This window comes from Leopardus geoffroyi, chromosome B4 (genome assembly GCF_018350155.1).
Source record: "Leopardus geoffroyi isolate Oge1 chromosome B4, O.geoffroyi_Oge1_pat1.0, whole genome shotgun sequence".
NCBI lineage: Eukaryota > Metazoa > Chordata > Mammalia > Carnivora > Felidae > Leopardus > Leopardus geoffroyi.
The window spans coordinates 135,060,178-135,082,535 of record NC_059341.1 but is presented as its reverse complement, the minus strand read 5'-3'; the positions used below and the strand labels follow the sequence as shown (position 1 = coordinate 135,082,535).

At 57.9% G+C, this 22,358-nt stretch overlaps 3 protein-coding genes across 7 annotated transcripts in view; 2 read left to right on the top strand and 1 right to left on the bottom strand.

Annotated features, from left to right (window-relative positions):
- Positions 1 to 2,241, top strand: part of RANGAP1 (Ran GTPase activating protein 1) — a 32,097-nt gene extending 29,856 nt beyond the window's left edge. For both annotated transcript variants that reach the window (XM_045462833.1, XM_045462832.1), the window contains exon 16: positions 1,185 to 2,241. In XM_045462833.1, the coding sequence (XP_045318789.1) occupies positions 1,185 to 1,254 (70 nt within the window). In that variant the 3' untranslated portion in view covers positions 1,255 to 2,241. The remainder of the gene's footprint in view (positions 1 to 1,184) is intronic.
- A 4,850-nt stretch (positions 2,242 to 7,091) lies between these two features.
- Positions 7,092 to 19,569, top strand: CHADL (chondroadherin like). 3 transcript variants are annotated; one of them, XM_045462783.1, is made up of 6 exons: positions 7,092 to 8,385; positions 9,892 to 10,060; positions 10,602 to 12,305; positions 12,885 to 13,051; positions 13,917 to 14,115; positions 14,272 to 15,116. In XM_045462783.1, exons 1-6 carry the CDS (start codon positions 8,378 to 8,380, stop codon positions 14,791 to 14,793), a joined length of 2,769 nt encoding a protein of 922 aa, XP_045318739.1. In that variant the 5' UTR covers positions 7,092 to 8,377; the 3' UTR covers positions 14,794 to 15,116. The 3 variants fall into 3 exon arrangements, with proteins under 3 accessions (XP_045318739.1, XP_045318740.1, XP_045318741.1); XM_045462784.1 differs by lacking the exon at positions 14,272 to 15,116 and adding an exon at positions 19,350 to 19,569 and having other exon boundaries at positions 7,096 to 8,385; positions 13,917 to 14,123; XM_045462785.1 differs by lacking the exon at positions 14,272 to 15,116 and adding an exon at positions 19,350 to 19,569 and having other exon boundaries at positions 7,097 to 8,385.
- Positions 16,966 to 22,358, bottom strand: part of L3MBTL2 (L3MBTL histone methyl-lysine binding protein 2) — a 20,563-nt gene continuing 15,170 nt past the window's right edge. The window contains exons 12-17 of one of the 2 annotated variants that reach the window (XM_045462786.1): positions 22,116 to 22,263; positions 21,632 to 21,714; positions 21,074 to 21,308; positions 20,526 to 20,591; positions 19,426 to 19,542; positions 16,966 to 19,040 (exon numbers count right to left, since the gene is read on the bottom strand). In XM_045462786.1, the coding sequence (XP_045318742.1) occupies positions 18,928 to 19,040; positions 19,426 to 19,542; positions 20,526 to 20,591; positions 21,074 to 21,308; positions 21,632 to 21,714; positions 22,116 to 22,263 (762 nt within the window). In that variant the 3' untranslated portion in view covers positions 16,966 to 18,927. The remainder of the gene's footprint in view (positions 19,041 to 19,425; positions 19,543 to 20,525; positions 20,592 to 21,073; positions 21,309 to 21,631; positions 21,715 to 22,115; positions 22,264 to 22,358) is intronic. The other variant, XM_045462787.1, reaches the window with a different exon arrangement.

The window sequence follows — 22,358 nt, the reverse complement described above, 5'->3', positions numbered from 1 at the left end:
GGTTCCCTGCGCACAGCACTGCCTCCTCAGGCCTCACGCTCTCGCATGTCTGCCCACCTGCCTGCCTCCACACCTGCCCCTCGCCACTGCAGCTGCCCAGGCCACCCATTCTGTTGCAGGTGGACTGGCCCGAGTGAAAAGCCGGGCTGAGGGGTGCCAGGCGGGCTCAGTCGGCGGCGCGTGCGATTCTTGATCTCGGGGTCATGAGTTTGAACCTCACGGGTGTAGAGCTGAGTGCGTGGCCCCTCTGCCAGAGTCCAGCGCGAGCCCTCACCGTGGCCACACGTCTCATGGCCCCGACTTCCCAGCAAGCTGCGTCCACCCATGCCTGTTCCCACAGCAGGGGACATCGCCTTGACCCCAGCTCTTAGCTCGCTGGAGCATCTCCAGTCAATGGCCCTAGTCCCTGCCTCCCCCCCCCCCCCCAAAAGTCCGGCTCCTTTTGTCCCCTTCAGCTTCTAGTCGGCATTTTTCCCTTGGGCCTTCTTTTATTCTGAGAAGAAGCCCTTGCCCTTGTTGGTCTGTCACAGGTGCCTTCTTCAGCCGCCTGCCCACCCTCAGTGCAGGCCTCAGTCTATACCACTTTAAAACGGGGATTTATAAAAGCTGTCCCTTAGATCTTTTTTGAGGTGACCGAGTGGCCTTGAAGTGACAGGCACATCTTTCCTCCCTCAACTCCTGGCCACATGGTGTGGGGTCTCACAGCTGCGCTAGACTAAGGTGTCTGTGGGCTGCGGGTCCTGGCTGCGCCCCACACTCGCCTGGCCCCCTGGATGTCTCGCCCACGTTCTTCCTGTGTAGCGACGTTAATGATCTCAATGGTGACAGTGGCCAGCCCATTACTCGTGAGGGCCCAGGTGGCACTGTAGGGTCTGTGAGGACGCCCTGGGAAGGGCTGCCTGGTGGAGAGCAGAGGCCTGCGTTCTGGCCAAGTCTGGGCTGAGCGGCCTTGGGTGTGCTGCCACCTCTGAGCTTCACCCCCCACTCCCGCCCGCCCCCGCCTCCTGGAAAAGTCGTCCTGAAAGTTAGAAAACTGGATGCTGGCATGTTTTTAGCCTCAGAAATGGCCCCCACTCCCTCTCCATAGGTGGGAAACTGGCCCCTGCTGCAGCCTGAACTCCCTGGGCCCCAGTGGTGTGTGTCGTGCCCTCCCACCCCCTGCACTGACCCTTCTTTCCCCACAGGCCCAACGGTGCCCTGGAGGCCTGCTCCTTTGCCCGCCACAACCTGCTGCAGACGCTGTACAAGGTGTAGATGCGAAACCGACCTCTCCCCACCCCTTGGCCTGAACCAGTGACTTGGGAAGGGACTCAGATGAAGGACTCTGGCCAGAGGCAGGGAGGGTCTTTGTCTCGTGCGTCATGTCAGTCCCTGAGTATGTGTGTCGGTGTGGTGTGTGTGCAGGTGTGTGCTTCCTGTTGGGGTTTGGGTTTTTAATGTCTCCCTGCTGGACTGTTCCTGGTCCCGCTGGAGAGGAGCTGGCCCGCCCCCTGCCCCCCCCTCCATGAAAGGGCTGAGAGCTGCTCTGCCATTAAACTTGTTACCACCTGAGGGCGCTCTGCTGATGCGTGCCTCCAGCTCCAGGCCCTGTGGCGGTCCCCTCCCACCTTGCCTTCCTTACCCTTCTGGGCTGCGCCAGCACCTAGGGAATTGCGGTCTGTGCACTGTCCCCTCCCTCTGTGCTGTGGCCGGGCTGCGCCTCATGCCCTGCCTGGGGCTGCTCACTTAGTGCTGCCTTTGCTTCCTGTCACTAAGCCCTGGTCCTAAAGCCATTGTCATCCCCGTCGTCCATCCCTGCTGTATTGATCTCTGCAGCCTGAGGGGCAGCGACTGCCACCGGCGTGGGGCTGTGGGGCAATCAGTAGAAGGCAAGGCCCTGGATCCCGTGCCACGTGGACAGGAAGAAAAGCCAGTGGCAACACTGGGTGTCTAGGAGCAGGAGTCGCGGGTAGATGATGCTGGCTCCAGACCCATGGGGCCTGCTCCTGGCTGCTGAGATGTCTGTGACTGGCCCGAGGGCCACGCTGGAGGGGGCTCTTTGGCTGGCCCAAGTCTGTTCTCCGGCCCAGGGGCAGGGGCGGGGCCCACTGAGTGTGAGCTGCAGCTTGGGTGCTCTTAAAGAACCCAGACAGGGTGGGGATTGGGCTGGAGCTGCCCCCTGACGCTCTGTGCTTTTCCCTTTGTGCTCTTTGTGTGTCTGGGCTGTGCCCGGGGCTTCACAAATAAAGTCATGTGTGGCAACTGTGGAGACTGAAAAGTCTTTCAACCCTTAAGTGGGCGGTTCTCAGGGCCTTAATGCCCAGAGTCCCACCTCCGTCTGTACGGGGTTGTCCATCACCAGAGGAGCTCCTGTGCCAGCCTTGTCCCGTGGGGCAGCCTCTCCTGCCCAGGCCCAGATGTATCCAGTTGTGCCAGCTCCCCTTTTAACAGCTGGCTGGTTGGTGCTCAGCAGGGGACAGCCATTCCTGGGGGCCAGGGAGGGTGGGAGGCCCTTCCTCTCTGGGCACTGAGGGCCCCGAATTGGGCCTGTTTCCATCTGCTCAGCACCATCTTACCCTTGACCTAGCCTTTGGGCTGCTGGCCCCTGCATCACTCCATTTATGGACCTAAACCATACACTGTCCAGATTTTGCCACAAAACCCACTGGCTGCACAGTCAGGAGCCTCCTGGGTCTGTCTAGCAAGGTCACCTTGCAGGGTTGAGCTTGGCTGGGAAGCCGCCACAGGGTATCAGGTTCCAGGGCCTGGAATGGAGGGCACCTCCCTTGGGGGCCTTCCCTCCTCCCTTTGCTACACGTGGTACGAGGACAGCTAAGCAGACCCTCCTTAGGGCCCTCCTTAGACAGCAGGCACACTTGGGGAACCCGTGTCTCCCACAGGATTGAAGAGGCCCCTCCAAAGTTTCTTAGGGGACAGCGCTTCCTTCTTGGCTGTGGACCACTCAGGCAACATCTTTTTTTTTTTTTTTTTTTTAATTGTTTTTTTTTTAATGTTTTATTTCTTTTGAGAGAAAGAGAGTGCGAATTGGGGAAGGGCAGAGAGAGAGGAAGACACAGAATCTGAAGCAGGCTCCAGGCTCCGAGCTGACAGCACAGAGTCTGATGTGGGGCTCGAACTCACAAACCGTGAGATCATGACCTGAGCCGAAGTCGTCACTTAACCGACTGAGCCACCCAGGTGCCCCTTTAATGTTTATTTTTGAGAGAGAGAGCATGTGTGGGGGTGGGCGCAGAGCGAGAGAGAGGGAGACACAGAATCCAAAGCAGGTTCCAGGCTCTGAGCGGTCAGCACAGGTCCCGATGCGGGGCTCGAACCTGCAAACTGGGAGATCATGACCTGAGCTAAAGTCAGACACCTAACCAACTGAGCCACCCAGGTGCCCAGGTAACGTCTTTCTTGACCAGGTGGTGGAGGAGATGCCCGTGCCTTGCCCTCCTACCCTCCATGTGAGGCGATGTGGCAGAAGGCGGGTGGATGTCCAATTGACCCCCACCCCTTTGTTAGGCCCTGTTTTGAGCTCTGGGGCCACAGCCGCAGCTTTGGGCGGGGGTTCCCACTGTGGTGTAGGAGACCAACAACGGTGGTCCAGTGTCAGAATGGTGGGCAGTGAGGCCAGGGAAGTCTTAAAGAGTTAGGGATGCAAGACTTGAGTCTTCAGATTCGAGTACAACTTCTCAAGAGTGATAATTGAACAGAAGGAGAGACTGAGGTTCAGGGCTGAGTTGGGGCCTGACTCTTCCCTCCAGGCTGCCTGGAGCTGGCCCTTGGTGCCTCCTAGGTTACGTGAGTGTGAGCTTCGGTCTGAGAAGAGCCCCACAGATCTCACTTAACCTTGCAGCGGCTCAGCACTCCTGGCTTCTCGGGGCCACACACTGAGGAGAATCCTGTGGTCCCAGGAGTGTAGGCCCAGCCCTACTCGGTCCTTCAGACCAGCTCCAAGGTCAGGTCTCCACTGTGTACCGAGAGAGCTGTGTAGCCTTTGGAATTTTTCTGACTCAGACGCTCCCAAGAGCTACAGCTAGTCCCGAGACTGCACAGGCTCCGGGTCCCTGAGCACCATGACTTGGAATCTGCAAGGGCAGAGGTGCCTCAGCCTAGACAGTGCGTAACCGCCACGTACGAAAGGCCCGCTCAGCACCAGGCTGTTCTCACAAAGGGAGTTCAACCATGGGCTTGGGGCTAAACCAGCAATAGTTCCATTCTGAAGCTCAAACTAGTAAACCCCCAGGAAGCATGGCCAGAGGGTCTCCCAAGCAGCGCTTCCTGATAACAAGAACCCAGAAAGGCCTCTGGCCAACATCAGGAACACGGGTCAGATGCAAAGCTATGCAGCGTAGGGTTGGACGACCAAGAGCCAACGCATCAGCTCTAGCTACATGCATACCACGGATGAATCCGGATGTCGGGTGAAGATCTTCAGCATGTGCTTGTATGTGATAAACCCTGCATTCAGGGTGGGCGGTGGTCTGGGGATGGCAGGGGCCAGGATGGGGTGGAAGCACAGTTGTCTGCAACGTTCAGAGTGATCCTCATCCATCCATTTACCAGCCATAGTTTTTTTTTAAGGAAGTAGAACACAAGAGCATTTAAAAAAATTTTTTTAGGGGCGCCTGGGTGGCTCAGTCGGTTGAGCGTCCGACTTCGACTCAGGTCATGATCTCGCAGTTTGTGGGTTCGAGCCCCACATCAGGCTCTGTGCTGACACCTCAGAGCCTGCAGCCTGCTTGGGACTCTGTGTCTCCCTCTCTCTCTGCCCCTCCCCTGCTCACATTCTATCTCTCTCTCAAAAAATAAATATTAAAAAAAATAATTTTTTAAATGTTTATTTTAATTTTGAAAGAGAGAGAGAGCACGTGTACAAGCTGGGGAGGGGCAGAGAGAGGATCCCAAGCAGGCTCCACGATGTCAGTGCAGAGCTCGATGCAGGGCTTGATCTCATGAATTGTGAGATGAGATCATGACCTGAGCTGAAATCAAGAGTCGGACACTTAACTGACTGAGCCACCGGATGCTGCAACACAAGAGCATTTTCTGACACACCAAAAGCACAAGCCACAAGGAAATTTGCCTCTGTCAAAATAGAAACTGAATAACAACCAAAAATACCATGAGAACTGGCAAGGTGGTAAAGTACAAAAAGACTGTGACTTACATATGAGGGTTAGGGTTGAGAATAATACATCCAACTGAAAACCGGGCACAGGGTATGAACGGAGTTCACAGGTGATGAAGTGTGAAAAGCAAACAATGTTACTGGTAATTAAGGAAATGAAAACAAAACCACAGAGGCATCATTTTGGACCAGACTGGCAAATGTCACGTAGAGGTGACATCAGGAAAGCAATGAATCTCCTACATTTTGTATGTTGCTGGAGGGATGTCAAACTAATAAAACCACTTTAGATAACAATTTGGCAGATAGTAAAAAAGGTGAGGGTATGTGTAGCCTGTGACCTCAAATTCCATTTCTAAGGATCTACCTTAGAGAAACCGTTTTGTGTGTATACGAGGCGACAAGTTATAAGGGCACCTTAATAAAGGATTCCAGGAAATTAATAACCTACATGTCCATCGGGAAAAGGTTAATTACAGGGTGTGCATGCAATGAGATAATCAGCAGTTAAGGGGCGCCTGGCTGGCTCAGTCAGAAGAGCACGCAACTCTTGGTCTCGGGGTTGTGAGTTCAAGCCCCATATTGGGTGTAGAGATTACTTAAAAGCTTAAAAAATTTTTTCTTAATGTGTGGCAGTGAATACAGCAGATGCAGGAGCTGTCTGCATTCATGTTAATAAACGAATTTCACTGAGCACAGAGTGTGATGTGAGGCTCAAACTTGCATGAACCATGAGATCATGACCTGAGCCCAAGTCAGACGCTTAACCAACTGAGCCGCCCAGATGCCCCGATTGTATTAAGTAATCTCTACGCCCAACATGGGGCTGGAACTTATGACCCCAAGATCAAGAGGCGCATGCTCCACCGACTGAGCCAGCCGGGCACCTCTGCAATATATATTCTAAAATAATTCAGAGGGGCTCCTGGGTGGCTCAGTCAGTTAAGGACCCAACTCTTGGTTTCAGCTCAGGTCATGATCTCATGGTTTGTGGGTTCGAGCCCCACAACGGGCTCTTCACTGACAGTGTGGAGCCTGCTTGGGGTCCTCCCCCACTCTGCCCCCACCTGTTCATGCTCTTTCTAAATAAATAAACTAAAGGGGCGCCTGGGTGGCGCAGTCAGTTAACCGTCTGACTTCAGCCAGGTCACGATCTCGCGGTCTGTGAGTTCGAGCCCCGCGTCGGGCTCTGGGCTGATGGCTCGGAGCCTGGAGCCTGTTTCCGATTCTGTGTCTCCCTCTCTCTCTGCCCCTCCCCCGTTCATGCTCTGTCTCTCTCTGTCCCAAAAATAAATAAACGTTGAAAAAAAAAAATAAATAAATAAATAAATAAATAAACTAAAAAAATAATTCAGAATATATAGAGTTCCTACAAGTTAATAAGACAATAGCAAAACGAACAAAAGGTTTGGGGGCTTCACAATAAAGCATACGAATAGGTGCTTACTTTCATTAGTCTTCAGAGAAACGCGCATTCGAATCATCCCGTGATGCTGTCCTACCCTCACTAGGATGGCTAAGGTACAAGACAGACCATAGCAAGCACTGGTGACAGTTTGGAGCAACGGAAGTCCCACACTGCTGGGGGAAAGTGTAAATCGGTACAAACACTTTGAGAAACTTTGGCAGTATCCACTGAAGCTGAAAATAAGCATATTCTAACACCAGAAGTTCCACCTGTAAGTATATCCCGACAGAGACAGGTCTCTCCATGTTCTCCAAAAGACACGCAAACATGGGAAACGGCGCTCTCCATAATAGCCTCACCCTGGAAGCAACCCAAATGTCCAAGAGTGGAATGGATTGTTGCCTGGGTGGCTCAGTCAGTTAAGCGTCCAACTTCAGCTCAGGTCACGACCTTGTGTTTGTGAGTTCGAGTCCTGCATCTGGCTCTGTGCTGACGGCTCAGAGCTGGAGCCCGCTTCGGACTCTGTGTCTCCCTCTCTCTCTGCCCCTCCCCTGCTCGTGCTCTCTTTCTCAAAAAATAAACATTAAAAAAAAAAAAAAAAAGGTGGAGGTGAGAATCCTCCGCCTAAGCAGGGAAGAATATTTTAGCATTGGCGTTGTTTAGAATTGTCAGCCAGCACATGATGACAATAAAAAGCAAACCAGTGGGTCTCATTGCACTGAAGTTCCCTACGGACAGCACACCCCCTTATTGCCTGCATCTGGGGCAGATGGCTCTCCTACCTCTGCCCCCATGCCACTGCTGTGGACTATTTATGGAATGGAGTGCTGAAATGGTATATAAAGATGAAAATAAACACATTCTTAAAATATGCATCACAGATGAAGCCCACAGACATAATGTCGAATGGAAAAAAAAGCACCTAGAGGAGTTCACACTCAGTGATGCCACTGGCATGAGATGTGCTGAGTGAGATAAAGCACATGCAGAAGTCTGTGTGGTGTGGCGCCATTTCTGGTTCAAAACAAAACCAAACCCAAGCAAACTGAATAATGACAGAAGCAAATGCACCAGAAACATGGATCTGAACAATCCCAGGATATGTTGAAGTTTGCTATGGTTGAGATGAACTTTGCAAGTGTGTCCAGGAAGGTAAGTATTCGGACATTGTTTTTGCAGTCTCGTTTGTAACAAAGTTGGAGGCGACCAAAATCTCCAAGATTAGCGGATAAGCGGAGTTGCCACCTGTATACAATGGAATATTAGACAACAGTTAAAACACGACTAAGAAGAATCAACCAGGATCACTCCTGATAATTTGATGTTAGGTGAAAAAAAAATTGCAGAATATTGTCTGTACGGTGTTCACCAATGTATGTAAATGTGTGAAACAGAAAGGACTGAGGTAACCATTCTTGAGCACCTACTATGTTCCAGGTACCTTCCTGGACCCCCACGGCAACCCTGTGAGCTACTTACTAATATTGTTTTTCACAGAGCAGGGAACTGAGGCTAGTGAGGGGCAGCCCGACGGGACAGCCCACAGCTGGGAGGGAGCCCAGGGCCGGGACCCACAGGCTGGCCGCTAGAAGCTCCCTGCCAGCCAGCCCGGGACCAGCTGCCCAGGCTGGGCTCTCAGGCCCGGGCCACCATCCGGAGCCCTGAGCCGGCGCCGGGCAGGAGGCCCTGTAACTCCAGCCGCCGCTCCCGCCCCTGCCCGCCCCTCCTTCACCTCAGCCTCCGGCTGGACTGCCCACAATGCCTCCCATTCAGCCCTGTCCCTGCTGCCAGGCCTGCGGGCCAGAGAGGGGGGCTCCCGCGGCATCCAGGCCGACTGGCAGTGTGAGCCGGACGGCATGGAGGGGTGAGTGTTTGGGCCCTGGGGGCAGAAGGGGGTGTTTAGAGAAGCTGAGGGGCTGCGGGCCAGCTCCTGGCCCTCTCTGGGCCTCTGAGGGCTTGGGGGACAGGGGCTATGGGATCTGCTGGGGGGAGAGATCCCCCGAGGGTGTCCCTGAAGCGGTTTCTGAGGAAGATGGTGAATGGAGTGCAGCTGCTCCAGCGAGCTCCCGTGGGCTAGTCCTCCAGGGCTTGTCTGAGAGCTCAGCAGGCCTCTGAGCCCTGGACACTTGTCCCTGAGGGATCTGCCCCCACGGGCCCCGTCCCCTGTCCACCCGGAGCCTCGGCCTCACCCCAGGCTCTGGAGGATGTCACCGGCCCCGGCCTTCTAGAAGACTGAACAACAGATGGTGACCATCGGTGAGCAGAGCTGGGGAGGCTGAGGGTGGAGGCCCGGCCCAGAGGCTGTGATGTGAGCTGAGAACAGAAGGAAGAGCTGGGCGAGTTAGGTGTCGGGTGGCGAGGAGGAAGGTCTGTCATGTGTGTTTATGGTCAGGGAGCCGAGGGTGACACTGGACAATTTGAGCACATGCCAGGTGGGATCAGGAGTCAGGGCTTTCCACCAAAGGCTGTGCAGAGATGCTGGAAGGTTCTCAGCTGGTGGCGTCGGGGCCCATCTGCATCTTGGAAAGTTCCCTCTGGTTGGTGGTGGGCAAAGCATGGGGTGGGGGAGCCAGGAGAGCCCTGGGGCACAGTCATCCCTAAGAAGTGACAAGCAGTGGGTGTAGTTGGGTCCAAGGGGTCCACTTGGGTAATGGGTGGAGAAGTTGGGGGACGATGGACAGGTAAGGGGACAGAGCTGCCCAAAGCACAGCCCAAGCCCGTCTGTCTGCTCAGCTCCCCCACCCCAGTCTGAACTGGAGCGGTGGCAAAGACGAAGGGACAACAGGGGCATAAACAGAGGCCCAAGCCTCCTGCTCACCTGCCAATTAAGGCTCCCTGAGGCTCTCAGACCCAATACCTGGTCCCCCAAACCTTGCCTTACAAACTGGGGCCTGGCCTGGTTCCCCCCTGGCTGCCGGGCTGTCTTCTCACTGTGGGTGCCTGTATGCTCCCTGCCACCGTGGAGCTGGCACCACATCTGTCTGAGGCCTGACTGCCTCTCTCTCTGCCACCCTGACACTGGGAGGCCCCAGCCTTCCCCTGGACCCCGGAGCCTCACCACAGCCCGGCACACCCTCTGAGCCCTTGGCTCATCCTCACATTCAGCAAGTACTCATCGAGCCATGGGGCAGATAGATGGTCGAAGGGACTTGCCAGGTCTCCTTTCTGAGCCTCAGTTTCCTCCAGCGTTAAACCAGGCTAAGAATGGAGCCTCTGCCACACGGGGCGTCGTGAGGCTCAGGGCAATGACACTTTCCCTGGGGCCAAAGGAGAAAGACGTCCGAGGGGCTCTGGAAACAGGAGCTGGGCTTGGTGAAAGGACAGTGTGGGACATCTGCCCCCGTGAACTGACCCTCCCTCCCCCTCCCAGGACCCAGAGCGTCTCCTTGGTGCTGCTGCTTCCCCTGCTGCTGCCACCGGGCCCAGCTTGGCATGCGGCTGCCCAACGCTGCCCACAGACGTGCGTTTGCGACAATTCCAGGCGGCATGTCGCCTGTCGGCACCAGAACCTCACTGAGGTGCCAAACGCCATCCCCGAGGTCAGCGGGGGGGGTGGGGTGGTGGTGCAGGGAGGACAGCAGGGGGAACCTGGGTTGGCACCAGTGGATCTGTCACTGCCTAACTGGGAGACCTTGACAAGTCATTTTTCCTCTCCGAGCCTCAGTCTTCACGTCTGTAACATGGGAATAACAACCAACACTGGGGAGACGACCTAGTTAAAGTTCTATGTGTTTGGAACAAGTAGGTGACCTGTAAGATAAAGTCCTGGATGAACTACAAAGCCTGTGGGAGAGAACTGGAGAGAACAGGGGATATGCTGGAATAAGATACGGTCTCTGCTCTGAGTCAGGAGCTAGTGGAGACGAGAGAAAGTACATGGGCGGTGACAGCTCAATGTGAAAAGTGCCCAGGTGGCTAAGGAGGAAGGCTTCCTGGAGGAGGTGTCAGGGAGCAGGATGAAGAGAATGAGGGAAAGGTGTGGGGGAGAGGAACGTCCAGGGGAGGGAACAGTGCGTGCCGAGGCCAAGGCTGGCAAGGCGCGCGGGCCGCTCAGCCTCCCCCCTGCTTCTCCCCGCTCAGCTGACTCAGCGGCTGGACCTCCAAGGCAACGTGCTGAAGGTGATCCCCCCAGCTGCCTTCCAGGAGCTGCCTTACCTGACACATCTGGACCTGCGGCACTGCCAGGTGGAGCTGGTGGCCGAGGGCGCCTTCCGCGGCCTGGGCCGCCTGCTCCTCCTCAACCTGGCCTCCAACCGCCTGAGCTCGCTGCCCCAGGAAGCCCTGGACGGGCTGGGCTCACTGCAGCGGCTGGAGCTGCAGGGGAATATGCTGGAGGAGCTGCGGCCGGGCACGTTCGGGGCACTGGGTGCGCTGGCCACCCTGAACCTGGCCCACAACGCCCTCGTCTACCTGCCCGCCATGGCCTTCCAGGGGCTGACGCGTGCCCGCTGGCTGCAGCTGTCCCACAACGCCCTCAGCGTGCTGGCGCCCGAGGCCCTGGCCGGCCTGCCCGCCCTGCGCCGGCTCAGCCTGCACCACAACGAGCTGCAGGCCCTGCCGGGGGCAGCCTTGGCCCAGGCCCGCACCCTGGCCCGGCTCGAGCTGGGCCACAACCCCTTCACCTACGTGGGCGAGGAGGACGGGCTGGCGCTGCCGGGCCTCCGGGAGCTGACGCTGGACCACGGCGCCCTGCAGGCCCTGGAGCCCAGGGCCTTCGCCCGCTGCCCGCGCCTGCATACCCTGGACCTCCGTGGGAACCAGCTGGACGCCCTGCCGCCCCTGCAGGGCCCCGGGCAGCTGCGCCGGCTGAGGCTGCAGGGGAACCCTCTGTGGTGCGGCTGCCAGGCCCGGCCGCTGCTCGAGTGGCTGGCGCGGGCGCGTGTGCGCGCGGACGGCGCGTGCAGGGGCCCCCGGCGCCTTCGAGGCGAGGCCCTGGACGCCCTGAGGCCCTCAGACCTGCGCTGCACCGGGGGCAGGGCGGAGGAGGAGGAGGAGGAAGAGCTGCTGCTGGCGGCCGCGAGGCCCCGCGCCCCCCAGGGCGCCTCCAAGGGGGACGACGGGGCGGCCGAGCCCTGCCCGCGGGCCTGCGTGTGCGTCTCCGAGTCCCGGCACAGCGGCTGCGAGGGCCGAGGCCTGCAGGCCGTGCCCCGCGGCTTCCCCGGCGACACCCAGCTCCTGGACCTGAGGCGGAACCGCTTCCCCGTGCTGCCCCGGGCGGCCTTCCCGGGCCTGGGCCGCCTGGTGTCGCTGCACCTGCAGCACTGCGGCATCACGGAGCTGGAGGCGGGCGCCCTGGCGGGGCTGGGCAGCCTGATCTACCTCTACCTCTCTGACAACCGGCTCTCGGGCCTCAGCGCTGCGGCCTTCGAGGGGGCTCCCCGCCTCGGCTACCTGTACCTGGAGCGCAACCGCTTCGGGCGAGTGCCGGGGGCCGCCCTGCGCGCCGTGCCCGGCCTCGTTTCCCTGCACCTGCAGAGCAACGCCGTGGACCGCCTGGAACCGGGGGACCTGGCAGGCACACAGGCCTTGCGCTGGCTCTACCTGAGCAGCAACCGCATCGCCCAAGTGGCCCCCGGGGCAGTGGGCCCGGCTGGAGAGCTGGAGAAGCTGCACCTTGACAGGAACCAACTGCGAGAGGTGCCCACTGGGGCCTTGGAGGGGCTGCCTGCCCTCCTGGAGCTGCAGCTCTCGGGGAACCCTCTCGAAGCTCTGCCGGATGGGGCCTTCCGGTCTGTGGGCCAGTCACTGCAGCACCTCTTCCTGAACAGCAGTGGCCTGGAGCAGGTGGGCACAGGGCTACAGGGGGGGAAGGGAGGGGGGGCGGGCCCCAAGAGGCCTCATGCAGCCTGCGTTCACTCAACAAACCCTGCTGCCCCCACAGCCTGAGGCTGGGGCGTGGTGACCCTGAGATAAGCCAGACACTACACCTGCCCCCCGCCCCCCCCCCCACCCCGGCCCAGGGAGCTTAGGGGTGGTGACAGACCAGGCAGATTTCGGTGCCACACAGGCCTGCCAGGGAGGGTACCGCCTAAGCATGGAGGAAGGAGGAATGTGGGTCCATGCGGTTGTTGCACACTTTGAGGGAGGGCTGGAGCCACCAAGAGGATTTGCCTTTAGCGGGGCGTGTTCAGGCAGAGCAGAAAGAACCATGAACTGGGCCTCCGAGTGGCGTGCAAAGGGCAAGTGCTTTCGGATCAGACCAGCCTGGGTCTCCATCCCAGCACGGCCCTTACTGCCCCCGCCACCTTGGGCTCTTGGGCTCTCCGCCTCCCCTCTGCTGGGAGAGCACGGGGCTACCTCCCGGGCCTAGGGGTGAGACGGGCCCGGTAGGAGCTCACGCCAAGGCCTGGCGTCTCCTTGCAGATTTCTCCCAGGGCCTTCTCGGGCCTGGGACCCCGGCTCCAGAGCCTGTACCTACAGAAGAACCAGCTGCGGGCCGTGCCCGCCCTGCCCCATCTCAGCCAGCTGGAGCTCATTGACCTCAGCGGCAACCCCTTCCACTGCGACTGCCAGCTGCTCCCGCTGCACAGGTGAGCTCCCCAGCTGGACACCCACCAGCTGCTCTCAGTCAAGCCCCCGCCCTCTTCGCAGGGCACCGTGTCTGTGCCAGCCTGCGGCTTCCGGGGGGCGGGTGCCGCCAGAGCCCCCTGCCCTTCCCGAGGGAGCCAGAAGTGCGTGAGGCTTGGGGGTAGACTTGTCTGGGCCCGGATTCCCTCATCAACAAAGCGGGAATGAGATCCACCCAGCCTAGGGGGGGGTGGAACCTAACAAATACTTGTGGGCATGTCACTGATTTCATAGGAGAGCAAAAAGAACTCAAGTCCCTTCTCTGCGATTGACTTTGGGCCTGGTGACTTCTCTGTGCCATTCCCTCATCTGTGAAGGGGATGACAGGAACTGTGTCCACCTCATAGGCGTTCTTTGTAAGACTTACCTTGTCGGGGTCCCTGGGTGGCTCAGTTGGTTAAGCGTCCAACTTCAGCTCAGGTCATGATCTCACCGTTCCTGAGTTCGAGCCCCACATCGGGCTCTGTGCTGACAGCTCGGAGCTTGGAGTCTGTTTCCGATTCTGTGTCTCCCTCTCTCTCTGCCCTTTCCCTGCTGTGCTCACACTCTTTCCCTCTCTCTCTTTCAAAAATAAACGTTAAACAGTTAAAAAAAAAAAAAAAAGGATTACCTTGTCAGCTAGCATATATAGGTTGATTTGAACATTGTCTGGAGCACCCTAAGCCCTGTGTATTTATTACTATTCCTATCCCCTTTTTACAGAGAAGGGATGTGAGGTTTGAAGTGACTCGCTCTGGGTCCCCTAATCGGTGACGGGCTGGGCCAGGGTTCCCTCCAGAGTGTGCCCTCACTGCCGGTTCTTGAGGATCTCCTCTCCTCTCTCCTCAGGTGGCTCACTGGGCTGAACCTGCGTGTGGGGGCCACGTGTGCCAGCCCTCCCAGTGCCCATGGCCAGAGGGTGAAGGCTGCGACGACTGTTTTTGAAACCTGCCCAGGCTGGGCTGCCAGGAAGGCCAAGCGGACGCCAGACACCAGGCCCAGTGCCAGGAGCAGCCCCGGGAAGGGGAGACGGTGGAGAGCAGACAAGGTTGGCAGGTTGGTGGGAGGCCTCGGTGGGTGGGTCAGGTTCCAAAGGCCCCAGGGTAGCAGAGGTCTGACTTCTCTTGGTCCCAATTCATGTGGTTCCAGACCTGGGCAATGACTCTGCTGTTTCCATTCGGTCGTATCTGTCCCCGCTCCTCAGCTCCCCCACCTCTGGCTGGGCTCAGATGGGTTTGTGAGGAAACAACTGCACAATTTCATCCTGTGGGACACTGGCCTTTCCGATAAGCCACAGAATACCTGGACCCAACGTGTCCCTAAAAGTAATGCCACCGTCACCGTATTTGCCGGATCATCGTTGATCCCACAGTTTCCTGACCTCCAGGGCCCAGCTCACACCTGGGACAGAGAGAGCAGGAGCGCAGGGGCCGTCGTGGCCTCCCACTGCTCGCCGGCCACGGGCTGCACCCTGCTCCGTGTCGTTCCATCACCCGCCCGACATTTATGCTCACATCCTCGAGCCCCCGGTTGTAGCCAAGTTACGCAGCACGTCAGAGAAGGGGGAGCAGGATCTGGGTGCCCTTGTCCGTGGGAACCGCTGCTGTGTGGTGGGGGGGGCAGTGGGGGCTCTAGGGGAGAGGCCGGTCCTAAGAGGGAAAACGAGAACAGAAAAGTGGGCCCTGGGGAGACGAAGGCTCAGCCTGCCTCTGGACCTGTGTGGTGAAGACTTGGGGGGCCTGGGGTCCGTTAGAAGGTGTATCAGTTCCCAGGGGCTGCTGTAAAAAAGTACCACACACTGGGCGGCTCAGGACAAGACATTTTTGCCTCACTGTTCTGGAGGTTCGAAGTCTGAGATGAGGGTGTCGCTGGTGGGGCTGTGCTCCCTCTGAAGGCTGCAGGGGAGAGCCTTCTGTGCCCCTTCCAGCCTCTGGTAGCCCCAGATGTCTCTCGGCTTGTGGTGGCACCATGCGGTCTCTGTCCGAGTTCATATGGAACCTCCCCCTGTCCCTTCATGTCTTCCTGCCATATCCGAGTCCAAATTCCCCTTTTCTTTTTTTTTTTTTTTTTAATTTTTTTTGTTTTCAACGTTTATTTTTGGGACAGAGAGAGACAGAGCATGAACGGGGGAGGGGCAGAGAGAGAGGGAGACACAGAATCGGAAACAGGCTCCAGGCTCTGAGCCATCAGCCCAGAGCCCGACGTGGGGCTCGAACTCACGGACCGCGAGATCGTGACCTGGCTGAAGTCGGACGCTTAACCGACTGTGCCACCCAGGCGCCCCCAAATTCCCCCTTTTCTTAAGGGCAGGAGTCATACTGGATTAGGACTCAACCTAATGACCTTGTTTTAACTTGATTACCTCCGTGAAGACCCTATTTCTGAGGTCTCACTCTGAGGTACATCTTCTTTTGGGGGGGGGGGTTACACCATTCAGTGTTCCTTGTGAGGTAGGCTGGGAGAAAGGAACTGCTACAACCCCAAGCTGAAGGTGAGCAATTGTGCCTTTGAGATCAGATCTGGAATTGGTGTCAATGACAGTGGCATTAATCTCGGCTGACACCCGTGTGGCAGGGACTTCCGGCTAAGGCTAACCAACAGCATCAGCGTTCCCTCCCGATAGCGGCCCCGGGGGAGGGCGTGTGGAGGCCGAGCTTGGCTCAGGAGCTGAAGCTGACGGGCCCAGCTGCAGGCCAGGGCTTGTTAAAAGGAAAGACCCCGCAATCCTGACTCCCTGTCCCCGCATCCGGGCTGCAGCAGGAATCGGTATGTCTGAGGCTGTCCCCTTCCTCCAACCCCTCGGACATGGAGATAATCCCCTGAATGCTAGCCCTGGCATTACATAGGTCTTTCATTTTTATTTTGGCGGTTTCCTCCCAGGAATACAAAGGAATTGAAAGATAAGGGGCCCAGGGGTGCTTGGACAGCTGAGGTGGTAGAGTGTGGGATTCGTTATCTTGTTTCTATGTTGGGTGTGGAGACTACTTAAAAAAAGGCAGGGGGGGGGGTGGAGTGGGAAGAGAAGGGCCCTGACCTCAAGGGTCACACAAGGCCCTGGGCCCTCTTCTGGGCTGGGCGTGTTCACCTTGCTGATGGCCATGGCTGGACCATGCACGCCTTGGTCTCTTTTGAGGCCCCAAACTCTAGCGTGATGTCTGGCATGTGGAAGATGCTTCAGAAAGGAGAATGAATGAATGAGTGAATGAATGAATACCAGTTGTAACACAGCAGACCACCCCGGATTTAATCCCACTGCGATCATTTTACTGTTGTGAATTTAAGAAACGAAGTTAGTATGATAAGCCTTCTCATCCATAAAATGGAGTTGACCCGCACCTCAGGGCTCCTGCGAAGACGAACTAAACTGTGTAAACGTGTCTGACTTAGCACCTGAGGCTGTTACGAATGGCAGTTCCCTTGCTGCCCCCATCCCTCGAGTAGAGCCAAGTGTCCAGACTGGGTGACGGGGGTGTGTGCGTTTGCACCCGGTCTAGTCCGCACCAGGGAGCCACTGCAGATCAGGCAGCAGTGGCATGAGGCGGGGAAGGGGTGCTTCAGGAGGATCTCCCAGCCAGCAGCCCCCCTGCCCCCAGGACTCCAGACCAGTTCCAAGGGCAACTGAGGTGCAAAGCTGGTCCCGTGCCTGGAGTGTAAGCATCTCCGAAGCCAACAGACACCTCCACCCAGGATGGGAGAGACAGATCTTTAGGCCCCAGCAACACAAGTTACGTATTTTCGTGTCACGTGCTCACACTCACTGGGGTAACTTAGGACCAGGCCACTGGGGCAGACAAGGCACAGGCCCAGCCTCTGGGGAACTCAGGGTTTTGCAGGAGAGGAATGGCAGAAATGTAAAGAAGGATCATTCAGCATGTGGTTGCTATGGAGACGGGGCACCCAAAAGATGATAGGCAGCATTTATTCATCGTCCTCCTGTGTGAAGCCAGCCTTCGTAATCGATACTGGGAGGTGCCCGATCACAACACACTCTGCTCTAAGAAACGGAAATCTGACAAACGACTTCAGGAAGTCCGGGGAGGCCAGTTGAGCGCTGGAATGGCAGCCAGACTTGTCCTCCGCCCCTGCCATCCTTATTGGGGCACGCGCAGGCATCACTTCTTCATCCAGGAAGGAGCTAAAGGTTATGATCCTATATGGTCCAGTTTCCCCAGAAGCCCCGGAGCTGGCCCTCCAAACTGCAGGGGCTTTGGGGGCGATGAGCTAGCTTCAGCTGGGAACACGACCCTGCAAGCCCTCCGTGGGTGCACAGCAGAGCCAAAGTGCATACCCAGGCTGTCTTCCTCCTGGCAGTGGGGTGGGGGTGGGGGGTCTAAGGCCACTGACCCATCACCGCCCAGGTCTGGGGTGTAATAGCAGGGGAGGGCATGGCCCCTCTGTCCTTGATCTTCACAGGTTCCAAATCTAGTCATGTTCTGGGGAATGCAGGTTGCAGGGACGGGCCGCTTTCTGGGCCTGGTTTCTACAGCGGGCGGGCTTTCCTAGTGCCTTTAGCAAAGGAGTCAGGATCAAATTCTCTCTGGAAGAAATGACTGGAAATCAGCCTCGCTTAGGCGGGTCACCCCATCTCTGGGGAAGCCCAAACAGCCCAGGTCCTGAACAAATGCACAGCCAGCACCCTATCCAGCAAGCACGGGCGGTGGCAGCCTGACCAGCTCAGAGGCGGCAGCTGGACGCCCACAGGAACCCACCTGGCAGCGCCTCTCCACCCAAAGACAGGAAATAAAGGTCAGCTGCCCCACCTTACGTTTGGGAAGAGTTATTGGAGAGACAGAGGGAGGGGACAGTTTCCAAGGAGGTTAACTGGGAAAAATGAAAGCAACTGAAATTTGGGCAGACACTAGGTGAACTTCTAAAATGTACTATCAGAGAGGAGCATGGACAGGAAAGGACAGGGAGCCAGGCAGCGTGTCCCGTTACCCTCATCTCCCTTCCTCCAGGGGCTCCCTTTGGGTCCCCTCAGCCAGCAGAGCTGACCACTGCCCCTCACTGAGGCCCCGCGACTCTCTCCCTGTCAACCAGGAGAAGAGAAGTGGGGTGGAAAGGGCAGGTCCCAGCCGAGCTGGGCTCCGAGCAGGTGAAGCACGGCTCTGGCGGCCGTCTCCCTTCCGGCCCTGCTGCCTCTGCAGCCCCCTCCTCCAGCTCCCCAAGTGGCACAGGGGCCTGTGTGGTCCTCGCCTCCCCAGGTCCCCGCTAGCCCCCTGCCCTGGGGAGCAGACTCCACCTCTACACTGTTCTAAGAAATGGGGGTCAGTACTCATGTCAACAGCAAAAACAGGGTCAAAGTCATCCCACAAGTCACCAAAACCTGTATCCCGGTCACTGCTTCTCAGCTGCCAGGGCTGGGTGCCTGCACGGCTCCCTGATCTCCCTAGGGTGCGAGAAGCAGGGTGCCAACCCCAGAGGCAAGAGGCTGCTCCACGTGGCTGCTTTCAGGCACCCACGCCACCCACCACCAGCCCGCAACGGCCTCCCCCTCAGAGCTGCTCCAGGCCTTTATTACAGGACTTGCTCAGACACACACACCCTCCACAGACTTGTCTTGCAGTGTGATGGGGGGCAGCCCCCGACCCCGGCGGCCGAGGGGTGTGGTGGGTGTGGAGGGAGGTTGCTGTAGAAAGAGCTTTGGGAACTCTAGCTGGAGGAGACACTCAGAGACCAACGCGGAGGCCTCAGGCAGTGCCAGTCACTCAGGCCTCGCCAGGGAGGAGGACAGAGGTCCTTGGGGGCCTGGCCTTCACAGCATCTGGCAGAACTTATGCAAAAAAGGCTCGTTCTCCCAACTAAAGTGGGGGGAGGGGCGGTAGCAACAGAGAAGCCCCGGGCTGGCTGTGGGGAAGGCTCAGTCGTCTGTCTCCTGTTTGATGTTCTCGATGGGAACAGGCAGCTCTGGACTCGGGGCTTTGTCAGGTGTGGCCATGTCTAGATGCTCTTCCTTCACACGCACAGCAATGACTAAAGAGGAAGGGAGGCGGGGAGGGCGGGGAGAACAGAGTGAGTGTGCGTGAAACTCCGGAAGGGCAGGGGGCTCAGGCTCTGGCTCCCTATGAAGGGGGGCCCTCAGGAAGTGGCGGGGAGGCGGGAATGGCGCCTTGCCCCTGCGGGGCGGGCCGCAGAGATGGAGAGGGCCCGGCTGGAGGTGTGCGGCTCCGTTCAGAGTCGGGGGTGGGTGTTTGGGAAGCTCTCCAGGCCCAGTGGTCCAACAAGGACTGCTGGGTGCCCAGAGAAGTCCCTTCACACTTGACTCTCCTCTTCTGTGCCCAGGTGGGGAAGGAGAAGGGCCGCCTCTGAGCACTGGCGCAGGCCGGCCCTGCCTTGATCCCGCCCGGGAGGCTCTTACTCTCTTCAGGAACAGGCTCCGATGAGATCTTCTCGGCGGCCTGCAGGTCGTCCTCCAGCAGGGGCTTCTTGGACCCCTGTCTGAGGGGCCGGGTCTTGCTCGGTGGTATTCTTTTCCCTTCGAATAAAAACAGAATTAAACCCAGCACAAGGCGGTATCCACATGCGGCTTGAAGGCTGGGTCTCAGCCAGCGGCTAGCAGGGGCGGGGACACCAGAAGAGCCAATCTGGGGGAACCAAGGGCCTGAACGCTGACACTGCCCCTCAGAGCTGTGTGCCCAAGGCTCAGAGAGGCTCTCTCCAGTAGGGGGTTAACACCACCCCGTCCTGCTTGCGGAGCTTCCTTCCCTCTTCCGGTCTTTCCTTCCTTCACCTGTGAAGTGACTTTCGCAGCCCCACTACTGTGAACGGTACAGGGTCTTCCCATGTGATCAAACCCAAACCCTCATACGACTTTAATCCCACCCAGGGACCCCGTCTGTTTCCTCCTTATTTCTGGACAACCTCTTCTGTGTATGGTGCCACATCATGGAGACGACCTCATGGCCACGCGCCAGCGGCTCTGAAGGGTGGCTTTACCTTCTCTCCTCCCTACCCCGCCCCACCTGCTGTCCCCTCAAGCTGAGCCCACACAGGGCTCAGGATCTGTTAAGAGTGGGGCCTCGCCTAAGGAGATGACACCAAAGTTCAGTGGCTGCCCTCTCATCCCTGAGTGTCACAAGGGAAGAATGACAGGCTTGGGGAGAAACCGCCACCCCCTCCATACCTCATACTTTCAAACAGCCGACGGGGTTGCAGCGACTCTGACCACAGGGCAGCAGAGATGGGGATCCCTCCCCCCTTTCTCGCTTATAATTACAATCTCTTGCCTTTTTTCCTCGCCATCCTGACCAGTGCCAGAGACTGAAGACTCCCTGTGTGTCCTCGGGTCCCTTAAGACATAGGCTGACAGGTATGTTGGGGCCAAAGGGCAAGGAAGAGGAGATGGAGGGATGGAGAAGAGTGCTACCTAAGTGGTGACTCCTGCTCTACGTCCAGGGACACAGGCCCAGCTGGTCCCAGGCCCCACACCAGCCCCGCCTGCTTTAGTGCATCACTTACTTTTCTTCCCAAACTGTTTCTTTTTCTTCTTCGTGGCCTCTTTGGCCTTCAGAGGTGTGGTCGGCTCTGTTAAAAGATGAGAGTAAGAGGTAAGAAGAGAGTTCTAAGAGAACAAGGTATAGGCACGTCCCAAGACCCCCTGCCCACCCCTCACTTGCCTCCCCTATACATGGGACACCCCAAGAAGGAAAGCCAAAGTTGGGCAATGAGAATGGGGGAGGGACTGGAGAGCAGCTGTCCCTTCTTCCCACCCTTGTCACCAGGGCTGCTCCGAGGGACCTGGGAGGTTTACCTGTGTGCACAAGGGCACGAGCATATGACAGAGTGGGCAAGATCAAGGAAGGCGCTCTGCAGGCCAGAGGGAGAGGGAGACAGAGAAGTCAGGAGCGGGAGGTGGGGACACAAGGGCCACTCTAGTTAGAAGTGGTCCAGGAGACTTCTCGATCTCATGCCAAAGAATGAGGTAGGCACGGGGCAGCGGGAGTGGTTGGCAGGAAGGAAAAAGGAAAGCAACGTCAAGAGCCTCTTGGGGCCGCGAGAGCCCAGACCTGCGGCCACGGGTGGCTGGAGCTGGTAGCCGGTGAGCTCACACCAGCCGACGGGGTAGATGTCCGGAGACTCACAGTCCACCCACTGGTCGTATTCGCTGTCCCAGCCGTCAAAGTGGATGCTGAGGAGCCTATGCACCACCCGCTTCACCGTGGCCACGCAGATGAGCCGGGGTTCCATCAGGTCCACGGCCTCCAGCTTCATGCCCACCTTGAAGCCGTGGTTGGGGCAGTCCTAGGGACGGGAGGAAGCAGCAGTGACCATGGCCAGCTCCCTGCCCCGGTGGGGCACAACTGGGGAGAGGCAATGGGCTGGGAGCGCCTGTGGGGAAGGGTCCCTTGACAGTGATCCCGCTGCCCTCTGCTCCCAAGCACCAGTCCCTCCGGGAAAGGGACCGGCTCGACTGTTAGGTAGAATGCCTATGGCAGAGTTTGGGACTTCTCCCCAGAAGTGGCTGGTCTCCGCAGTACTGACTCGAGGGAAGAGAAGGGGGTTGGAATTAACACCCCGAGAGCAGCCAGGGCCACCCAGGCCCCGTGCTTCCTCAATTTCCTTACCATGTTAAAGAGTCTCGATGGAGCTGCTTTTGACTTGGTCTTCTCCAAGTAGCTGTCCCAGCTGAAAGTGTGTGATTCGTAGCCTGGAGAAGTAGAAAGTATAAACGTGGAGGGAAAGGAGGGGAGGCAGGAGGGAATCCAAGAAAGGAGCACATGCCAAAGGGGCACCTGCAACTGGATCAGGACCCAGTCTGGAGTCTCCCCAGCAGCCTTCTCTCCTCCCTGGGCTGGTACCTGCTCGAGGACCATGGTCCTGTTGTACAGGTTGTTCACTGCCCAAAGGAACAGTTGGAGCTCTGCTCACCAAACCACACGCTAGTCATAGAGCCCGGTCAGCCCAGTGTAAGGGCTGGTAGTGTTGGCCTTGGGTGGCTCAGACACCTTTCCAATCCACTCTGAGACTCCAAGCCCCAGGGTCTGGCTTGGCCAGGAATCTGGGCCTGTGGCCACACTCTACCCTTTCTGACTGTAAGGCTGGTCTTACCTTTAGGTGGTGTGAGCTCAATGTCATTCTTTTGGCAGAAGGTAGCTGGGAAGATAGCGTGGGAGGAGGCATGGTAACAGAACCAGTCTGAGCCATCTGTGGAAGGTCCCCCGTCCACACAGATCATGAGGTAGCCGTCCAGGAGAACCTAGCAGGTGGGGAGAAGGCAGACACCATGGTATCATGAGCTATACCCCCATCCCAGGGGCAGGTGGCTAGAGAGCCGGCAGTTCAGCGGTGTGC

Coding starts and splice junctions, on each gene's coding strand:
- CHADL (XM_045462783.1), top strand. Junction 10,061..10,601: donor TGCCAAACGCCATCCCCGAG/GTCAGCGGGGGG, acceptor CTCCCCGCTCAG/CTGACTCAGCGGCTGGACCT. Junction 12,306..12,884: donor ACAGCAGTGGCCTGGAGCAG/GTGGGCACAGGG, acceptor GTCTCCTTGCAG/ATTTCTCCCAGGGCCTTCTC.